General features: G+C 48.3%; 1 protein-coding gene across 3 annotated transcripts in view; it reads left to right on the plus strand.

Annotated features, from left to right (window-relative positions):
- The window catches only part of GPR161 (G protein-coupled receptor 161), a 60,081-nt gene extending 57,416 nt beyond the window's left edge, over positions 1 to 2,665 (plus strand). For all 3 annotated transcript variants that reach the window (XM_040229942.1, XM_040229943.1, XM_040229941.1), the window contains one exon: positions 2,327 to 2,665. In XM_040229942.1, the coding sequence (XP_040085876.1) occupies positions 2,327 to 2,592 (266 nt within the window). In that variant the 3' untranslated portion in view covers positions 2,593 to 2,665. The remainder of the gene's footprint in view (positions 1 to 2,326) is intronic.
- Positions 2,666 to 10,650: the final 7,985 nt, after the last annotated feature.

Below are 10,650 nucleotides of genomic sequence, written 5' to 3' on the forward strand. Positions count from 1 at the left end.
GAAGACACACACGCACTCACGCACGCACACACAGACACACACACACAGACACACCGCTGATTCCCATCTCCTCCCTCAGGAAGACACGCACACACACAGGAACACACACACACACAGGAACACACAGGAACACACACACAGGAACACACACACACACAGGAACACACAGACACACACAGGAACACACACACACACAGGAACAGGAACACGCACACACACAGGAACACACACACAGGAACACACAGACACACACAGGAACACACACACAGGAACACACACACACACAGGAACACACACACACACAGGAACACACACACACGAACACACACACACAGGAACACACACAGACACACAGGAACACACACACACAGGAACACACACATACACACACAGGAACACAGACACAGACACAGACACACACACACACACCCCTGATTCCCATCTCCTCCCTCAGGAAGTTACCTGACTAGATACACCAGTTTCTGGGCCCTCCAGAGTTTCTTTCCCTTACGGATGCTATGTGGCTATGAATCTGAACTTGGCCTCTCTGAGCCTCAGCTTCCATGTGTGGAAGATGAGAATAACGGCCCAATAAGTGCTCCAACTTCACGGCATGGGGAGCTGCCACCTCAGTGGTCTTGCCCTCTTGAGGGTGCTGGGGCACTTGGGTCCTGTGAGAGGAATGAGTTCTGCTATAATCCAGCTCCTGCATTTTTGGCTCCACCTGTTCTGAATTCAACCCTCAGCACTCTAGTTGCCTCTGGAACCTGGGATCTAGTTTCCCTTCCAGATATGCTGACTAGAAGTGCCCTCCAGGCTGCCCACAGATGGAAGAATCTCTTTTCCTCTGAATGAGATGTGATGGAGGGGTCTGGGACTTTGATGTAATTTCTTCAGAAATGCTGACTATGAAAATAAATATCAGCCATACCAGAGTTTATGTTCATAATTCGTCCTATCTTTTCTACTACTCCCCACCCCGATTCCAGATGAATGGAAGGGTTCGTCATGGATGTCAAGGAGACAGACATCAAATCATCTGTTTTATGAGGAAAGTAGATTCAAGAACAGAGCTTGGATTAGCAGCCTCATGAGTCTTATGTTACTCCCAAATTTAAAAAAAAAAAAAAAAAAAGGATTGAAGCCTTCCCCAATCCACCCAGCCCATATATGGCCAAGCTCGCTCCATCAGCCTCCATGCTGGAGGACAGCATACCAAAGGCACTCTTCTTTGCAGACAGGGCGAGGAGCAGCCACTTTTAAGACCACATCAGTCCTCCCGGGAGCGAGTGGCAGGGCAGGGAGAGGTCACGTGTTCCTCCCTTCTTCTCCTCTTGGAGTGTGGCGTGGAAGTTGTCTACTCCAAGCAACATGAGGATTAGGGGATAAGCTGTTCCCTCCAAAATGTCAGGAGGAAAACAGGCAGTGAAGTTAAAAGCCATCAGGATGTGAAATTGAAGGCCCCCCCCCCGCCACCTGTTCACTTCAGTTGTCAGGGATCTTAGTCCTGGGGGAAACGGCACCTGACTTCTAATGTCGTTCAAACCCTGAGGTTCTCCATGGCTCTGAGGAATGTCTGAGCGGGTGTGGAAAGGCCAGAGGCAACATTCAGGCTTGTGGAAGTTATAGGCAAAACCGCTACACATTCCAGGGAGCTGAAAGACCAGAGCACTCTTTTACAGATGTAAATTAAGTGAAATCGCTCAGTCGTGTACAACTCTTTGGGACCCCATGAACTAACTCCACAGTCCATGGAATTCCCCACAGAATACTGGAGTGGGTAGCCTTTCCCTTCTCTAGGGGATCTTCCCAACCCAGGGATCAAATCCAGGTCTCCTGCATTGCAGGCAGATTACCAACTAAGCCACCAGGCAAGGCCAAGAATATTGGATTGGCTAGCCTGTCCCTTCTCCAGTGGATCTTCCCGACCCAGGGATTGAACTGGGCTCTCCTGCATTGCTGGCAGATTCTTTACCAATTGAGCTATCATGGAAGCCCAATAGAAAGTATTTATCAAGCCTTTCCTATGAGCCAGACCTAAACTAAAGCACCTTAGGAAGAACTGTTTAATTATCACAAGAACCCTACGACATAAAGAGTGTGCCATGATCTCTTTACAGATTAGGAAACTGAAATTAGATTAAATGACTTCTAAGATTTCTCAAATAGTAAGTAGGGAATTGTCGCCTAGGGACTCTAAACTCCAGAACCCACAGCCTTCAGCTGTTTGTCTCCCCTTCCCAGGTCAGTAAAGCAACAGCAGGCCAGTCCTGGGGAGCTGTCAGTCCTGGCCCCTCACTAACCTTCTTTCTGCCTTCTCTCTTAGAAGCTGCCAAGAACCCCATTCTTCATGTGAAAGCTGATGTGCACAAGTCCTTGGACAGTTACGCAACCAGCTTGGCCAAAGCCATAGAGGCTGAAGCCAAAATCAACTTATTTGGGGAGGAGGCTTTGCCTGGGGTCTTGCTTACAGCTCGGACTGTCCCTGGAATTGGCTTTGGGAGTCGCCGAGGCAGCAGAACTCTCGCAGGTCAGAGGCTGCAGCTTCAGAGCATTGAAGAGGGGGATGTTTTAGCTGCAGAGCAGAGATGAGGGTGGACGCCTGTTACCATCTGTGCCAGGGCCCCGGGAGCAACATCTGATATGCAGTCATCTGAAAAATCACTGAAAACAGTGTCTGTAAGTGACTTCCCGTGTCTGTGCGAGACCACACGAGGGTCCCAGGGATGGGACCAGAGGCATCGAGAGCACAAAACAAAGCAGACGGAGGTGTGGCGGAGACTCTGTGGGAGGTGGGGTTTAGAGGGGTCTAGAGGCCTCGGCTGGGCAGGAAAGCACCATGGGGCCACTTCCTCTTCTTCACAGCCTGTGTCCTTGGGAGTCCAGCCATGCGCTCTGCCAGAGGCCTCGGGACACTTCAGAGGATGGCGCTTCCTCTGTGTGGCTGATGCCATTGGTTCTACCCTAAATGGTCCTCAGAGGAGAACACAGGAGCACAGTGCCCCAGACCCACGCGTCCTGGTTACAGCCTTGCCTCCAGGCCGTCTGCTGATTCTAGTAGGGACTGTCCCCTGGCTGCTGGGCAGAGGCAGCAGGTCTGGGTCTGTGGTTGCTGAGGACAGGCCTCGCTATGGACTGGTTCCTTAGTAAAAGAAGGGAGAAACCACTGTAAACGACAGGAGCAAGGAACAGATACCGGATGTTTCGTTTCTAGAAAGAAAACCTGTTTGGTTAGGAAGCACCTTCATCTTCCAGACCTGAACAGGGCCGCGGGGCCAAGCACTGCCGAGAAGCAGAGTTACTGCTGTCGTCGGAGGGAATCCCCTTCACACAGGGAAATCCCATGGAATAGGTTCCATATGTGATGCCTGATGTACTGTTTAGATTAGCTGGCCTCCAGGGAAAACCCCCATGGCCAGCAGCTACTACTTCCCTGCCCTGAATGTTTTAAGAAAGACCTGAAGGAACTCTGGACCTGGCATCAGGAGCTGTGTGCCGGCCTGGCTCTGCCTTATGTTAACTCGGGCCATTGGGACTCCCTGTCACCTCTGGGTCCTCTGGAAAATGAGATGGGGATCGTGGAGTTGGACTGAATGGTGTGTGTGTGCTTAGTCATCCAGTCGTGTCTGAGTCTTTGTGGTCCCATGGACTGAGTGGTGGCCAGGGTCCTTTCTAACTCTGATCTTTGATGTTCTCTGAATTTGTTAGGGGGAAAAAAGTGACCCATGGATCAATATCTGCACAGCTTCTGGGTGTCATGTCTGATGGGCTTGTGAAGCACTTCAGGCCTGATGTGTGGGCTGATCCAGTGTGTCTGTTTCGAGCACAGTCCTGACAGGATGCCAACCAGTAGGACACATAAATGGGTGCAGAGGGCGTGTCCTCAGAGGTGGAAAGTGAGGCCACGGACTGTGATGCGCATGTGAGGTCTCTCCCCGCCCCCTTTGAGACAGGATGGCAGCTGAATGTGTGGGCTTGCAACAGTGGCTGTGGTGACTTGAACCACCTGTTCCTGCCCTTCAGCCTAGATGACAGCAGCCAAGGGCAGGTCTTTCCCTACTTCTGAATTCCAGGTGGTCAGCAGAGGATACATTCTGAGGAGATCTCCCACATCTGTTAAGAGGCAGCTGTTCCAGAAAGTGCATCACCTTTGCAGTGTTTCACTGTGGCCTAACTAGTTCTCCAGGAGGCAGTGTGTCTTTGCTGTGTGGCAGAGACCAGTGGTTGGCTGGTCCCTTTGTCTGCAGTTTACAGAAGACTTTTCCTTAGACCTGGGGGCTGCTACCTTCACAGTGATCAAATTCATCCAGTCTGCATTCTTGATGGAAGAGGGAAGAAGCAGAGGGCAGTTTCACCTGTGGGTTCTGCTGAGGTGATGTGCAGATCAGTCAGATTCTGCTCTCACTACTGGCTGGCATTCCTAAATCTGAGGGCATTTTTGCTTTCTGTATTTTTTCCTACCACTTTGTCCTTACCCGGTTTCTAGAGGGACCATATTCTAGTATGCTCTTGGGGGGAACAGGGCAGGAACCTAGGATGACCCCCCCCACCAACCCCATCCACCCCATCAGGCCATTTAAGTGCAACGAAGCAGCCAGGAGTTGGAAGTGCCTTCCCTGGACTGTACTTGGCTGGGCTCAAAGGAGCATCCTGAGACCTCCCAAGTCCTCACAGGCTGATCCCAGACTAGCTGGGATCCACTGGATTCCATCTAAGCCAATCTAGAAATACTGCACTTCCCAAAACCATTCTCTGCATTTCCTCTTTTGTACTGAAGTCCATTCATCCACCAAGCAGTGCACATCTAACGTGTGCAAGGCATCAAGCTAGGCTCTGTAATAACATTAAAGTGTTTTCACTCTAATGTAGGAAGAGACCTAGAGGAGACTGAGGCTAATAAACAGCAAAGTCAAGTAATGGTTCCAGAAAGAACTGCAGGCTCTACAGGGAGGTGAATATTCCCAATTAGGAGGAGATAGGGGTAGCACCCTATAGGAGGTGACTGAGCCAAGACTTGGAGGATGTCTCGCAGCTAGAACCATATTCTGCATATTTAGGAATTCAGATACTCCTTATTCAGCCTGAGTGAGAAGGGAGCGCAAAAGGAGGTGAGTGGGGAGAGGACAAAGATACACTCCCTGTACAGTGAGGTTTCCAGGAGGCAGTTTTGGGGACACTTGTCCTTAGTGCACAAAGTCAAAACCCCAACTGCCCTTGCTGAACGCTGGCCCATTAGCTTTATTCAGCTGTGCAGCAGCAATCTAAGGCCTTCCTGAGGGGGCAGTGTAGGGAGTGGTAGGTGGGACATATGGCCACTTAACATAAAAACCTCAGTTCTGCATCTTCTAGTTTTGACAGGACCACCTGTAGGACTGTTGCCCATCTCTGCTTCTTTCATCGAGGTTACCACTTGACTAAGTACCCCCCATGCTTCTCCCAGATACCAGGTCTGGGGGCTAGTATGACCTGGAAGGCACGAAGTCCCACACTGCCAAGCACACAGGTCACTGCCGAGGCCTTTCCCAGGCACCGATTCAGGGCCTTTGACGCCAGGTGGCAGCAGTGGGCTGTGGCGCCACTGGCCGTTCCCAGCGGCAAAGAGTCGAGGATAAAGCTGAAGGCTTGTTTGCTCCTGGCTTTAGAACACCTCCTCTGAACTCCGGGTCTTCACTGCTCTCTGCCTTTAAGGACCACCCAGCTAGCTTGCTTACACTGCTCAGCTGGGTGATCTTAAATCCCTGCTGTAGAAATGGGGTTGAGGAATGTAAGAGAAGGGCCATCTGGTGCTAATGTTGCTAATGTTATTTGATTCTTATTTAAGGAGCTGCTGTGTAGTCTCTGAGCAACTGGCGAGACTAACTCAAGTATCTGCAATAGGACAAGGAATCCTGGGGTGGACAGGACAGGAGAGGGAGGAAAAGGGCTTTGATACAGTGAGAGATAAGAAAGCCCTCTTAAAAGTGAACAATGCAAAGAAATACAGGAAAACAATAGAACAGGAAAGACTGGAAATCTCTTCAAGAAAATTAGCGATACCAAGGGAACAATTCATGCAAAGATGGGCTCAATAAAGGACAGAAACAGTATGGACCTAAGAGAAGAAGAAGAGATTAAGAAGAGGTGGCAAGAATACACAGAAATGGCCAGGATAACCAAGATGGTGTGGTCACTCATCTACAGCCAGACATCCTGGAGTGTAGTTCGTAGTTTGTTACTACTACTACAAAACGAGTGGAGCTGATGAATTCCAGCTGAGCTATTTCAAATCCTAAAAGATGATGCTGTTTAAGTCCTGCACTCAACATGCCAGGAAATTTGGAGAAAACAGTAGTGACCACAGGACTGGAAAGGTCAATTTTCATTCCAGTCCCAAAGAAAGGCAATGCCAGAGAGTGTTCAAACTACCACACAATTGCACTCATTTTACATGCTAGCAAGGTAATGCCCAAAATCCTTCAAAGTTAGACTTCAACAATATGTAGACTGAGAATTTCCATATGTACAAGCTCGATTTAGAAAAGGCAGAGGAACCAGAGATCAAATTGCCAGCATCCACTTGATCATAGCAAAAGCAAGGGAATTCAGAAAAACACATACTTCTGCTTCATTAACTATGCTAAAGCCTTTGATGGTATGGATCACAACAAACTGTGGAAAATTCTTAAAGAGATAGGAACACCAGACCATCTTGCTTGCCTCCTGGGAAACCTGTATGCAGGTCAAAAAGCAACAGGTAGAACTAGACATGGAACAGCGGATTGATTCCAGATTGGGAGAGGAGTACAACAAGGCTGTATATTGTCACCCTGCTTATTTAACTTGTATGCAGAGTACATCATGCAAAATGGCAGGCTGGATGAAGCACAAGCTTCAAGATTACTGGGAAAAATATCAATAACCTCAGATATGCAGATGACACCATCCTAATGGCAAAAAGTGATGAGGAACTAAAAGCCTCTTGATGAAAGTGAAAGAAGAGAGTGGAAAAAGCTGGCTTAAAACACAACATTCAAAAAACTAAGATCATGGCATCTGGTCCCATCACTTCATGGCAAGTAGATGGGGAAACAGTGGCTGACTTTATTTTGGGGGGGCTCCAAAATCACTGCAGATGGTGACTGCAGCCATGAAATTAAAAGATGCTTGCTCCTTGGAAGGAAAGCTAAGACAAACCTAGACAACACATTAAAAAGCAGAGACTCTGTCAACAAAGGTACATATAGTCAAAGCTATGGTTTTTCCAGTAGTCATTTTTGGATGTGAGAGTTGGGGGTCATAAAGAAGCCTGAGCACCAAAGAACTGATGCTTTTGAACTGTGGTGTTGGAGAAGGCTCTTGAGAGTCCCTTGGACTCCAAGGAGATCAAACCAGTCAATCATAAAGTATATGAATATTCATTGGAAAGACTGATGCTGAAGCTCCAATACTTTGGCCACCTGATGCAAAGAGTCAACTCACTGGAAAAGACCCCGATGCTAGGAAGGAGTGAAGGCAGGAGAAGGGGATGACAGAGTATAAGATGGTTGAATGGCATCATCAACTCAATGGACATGAGTTTGAGCAAACTCCTAGGAGAGAGTGAAGGACAGGGAAGCCTGGCGTGCTGCAGTTCATGGGCTTGCAAAAAGTGGGACATGACTGAGCAACCGAACAACAGCAACAGTGAGAGACCTTACTGGCTTGTTCGGATTTGATTAGATGAGTATTGTTCTATCCTGACAGTTGGTCCGTGAAATAGGTACAGATTAGACAAGTCTCTGGATGGACCACAGGATATATTCATGACAAGCGTTTAGCTTGAGCCCCAGCTATCTCCAGTCTGGAAGGAACTGTGGAGGCAATGTGGCTGCAAAGGTTGAAGGAAACTAGCGTGTACTGAGTTACTCCCGTGAGTCTGACACGTTAGGACGCTTGCCTGCCTGTTGTGTGCTGGACGTTATTAGGCACTTCCAAATGACTGCTTATCAGCTCAAATGTGATATGACGGGGATAGCACAGGATTTGCTATGGGAAGTACTGGATTCAGATTCCACACTGTCACTGGCTTAGTAAGTGTCCTTGGGGCAACTACTCAATCTTTGTGTATTGTAGTTTTCTCATCTATAAAATGAACTTTGTATTCATTTTATATGTGGCATTTTATATATATTTATGTGGGACACAGAATCCAAGAGGGTCTGGCTCCTAGGTGATAGTGTGGATTAAGGCACTTAGCATAGTGCCTGGGGCACAGCTGATAATGAGCCACCGCTGGTTTTTCTCCACTCTGCAGGTGGGTGTAGCACTTGTGCTTTACAGGGCTCTCGATGACAGGACTTGAGAATCTTGAAAAGACAGCAGTTACCCTACATAAGCAGTGTTGAAGGGTGTTGCTGTGTTTGCTGAACAGTACAGAGGGACACGGTGAGAAAGGGGAAGGCAACTGAGGCGAGGGAGCAAAGGGTAACTAGCATTTGGGGTTCAGGAGATGAGGAGTGGAACTGAGCTTCTCTGTGAATGGCCAGTGAAGATGATGGAGTCCCAGGCTGGTGTGGCATCTGGAATCAAAGCACAAGCTCAGCTCTGACCTCCCTTAAGGGACAGTCAGAAGGGACACTGCTGAGCTGTGACCAGGCTTCTAAGGGCAGCTCCATCCTGCAGTGACAGTGACTGCTTGGCAGTGGCCTTGGCACTTGGGTTCAGACTCTGTGGCCCTCGGAGTCCCTGAGGGAAGAGGCAGTACAGGGGCAGGACCGCACTATCACCCACAGGATACAGAGAACCCCAGGTAAACTCCACGGGAGAGTGAAGAGAAATCAGAGTTTTCACCCTGAGGCAAAGGAAAGGGGCTGTGAGCACAGTCGTGTGTGACTACAAGAGGGGGCAGAGCTGGATCATCCTTCTGATTTGGGAAGGGGGACACACAATCCAAGGAGGCCTCAGGAAGTACAGGGAATTGCCCAAAGTCTCAAAGCGTCCTTGGCCATGTGACTGAGAGAAGGAAAGGACAGGCCAGTGGGGCTTTATTGGGTCGGTAGAAAAAACTATTGTAAATCAAGGAATCTGGGGATTAGAATATCTGCTTGCCAGAACTATAAAAAACTGCAGGCCTAAGGAAAGTGATCAGATTTCACTGGAAGGAATTCAGAAAACAAACTCAATCTGCATGATTACCAAGAACACAGTTCTGCTCATTGTTATTTTTAGAACAAAACAGACAAAGCTATTTTCATTTCCCTCAGAAAGCAATTCCCTGAGCAGTATTAATAGCTTAAGAATTAAAAGCCACTTGTGTTTTTCCTTTTGACACCACCATTTTGAAATATCACTAATCATAGGTGAGTCTGACTTTCCCAGAGGAAGACAGTCCTGGGGAGGATCACAGGCCTGAGCAGGCAAGGCCACACTGAGAGTGCAGGGCAAAGAGCCTGTGTGGCTGGAAACAGGTCAGTCAGTGATGCTTAAGGAGCAGAGTCCTATGCTGCGTTCTGATAATGGACTCCTGGATGCAAAGGTGGTTAAAACCCAACCTTCAAGACAAAAGCACGCTGAGTCAGAAGTACAGTTCACTTGAAGTTTTTGGATTTTTTTTTTAAGATTTAAAAAATGCTTAGTATTAGTTGCTGAGTCATATCTGACTCTCTGTGTCCCCATGGACTGCAGCCCACCAGGCTCCTCTGTTCATGGAATTCTCCAGGCAAGAATACTAGAGTGGGTTGCCATTCCTTTCTCTAGAGGATCTTCCCAACCCAGGGATTGAACCTGAGTTTCCTGCAAGGTGCAGATTCTTCACTGTCTGAGCCATCAGGGAAGCACCCCCCTCCCCCGCCCAATGCTTAGGATCATTATAAATCAATATTTATAAACAAGTAAAAGTGTATTTAGAATAGTTTTGTTTACCTGATTAAACATCTGGTTTTTGGCTTGTGTAGAGCTGTGCAAATTGTGAATTTGTACTTATGGACTGTGGACTTTTCTGGGTGTCTCCTCCTTTACCTGTACCCTTTTTCTGCAGACGTGTCCTTTTCTCAAGCCTCCCTTCCCACAGGCTGAAAAGAGGAAGGACACAGAGCCAACTGTGGCACAATCCATACCACAGTCCCCTAGGTACAGTTGTCCATGTGTTTTTAATAAACTGCAAGAAAATTAGATTCATGGAATACTGTTAAATGACTGCGAAGTGACCAGGAAATACACAACAAACACTGTTAATTCTAAGTTTTAAAGGAGGATTAATGAAGAGCAGTGCTCTCTGGCTTGGTCTACCTCACAACCAAAGTCAAAGGGTGGATGGCAGAGATGATCAGACTTGGTACAACCTCAAGGCACACAGCCCAGCACCTTTATCTGACCCTGTGCCTGCCAGCCCCAAAGCCATGCTCCTTTTTCTGAGTGGTTAAGTGGAACACCGAGAGCCAGACTCTTAACTCGCGATCTCGGCATCCCCCCACACCCTGACAAACGGGATCATGGGAGTGGCCAGGGCTCATCAACCCTGTCTCTGTGTGGTCCTTTTTCTTTGCTGTCTTCTTGACTACTTGTCTGGCCTGCCCTGCTCCTTTGTAACCAATTGGAGATATGTGCTCAATTGTGTCTGACTCTGTGACCCCACAGACTGCAGCCCACCAGGCTCCTCTGTTGGGGGGAGTTCTCTCAGTAAGAATACTGGAG

Source organism: Oryx dammah, unplaced genomic scaffold (genome assembly GCF_014754425.2).
Source record: "Oryx dammah isolate SB20612 unplaced genomic scaffold, SCBI_Odam_1.1 HiC_scaffold_28, whole genome shotgun sequence".
NCBI lineage: Eukaryota > Metazoa > Chordata > Mammalia > Artiodactyla > Bovidae > Oryx > Oryx dammah.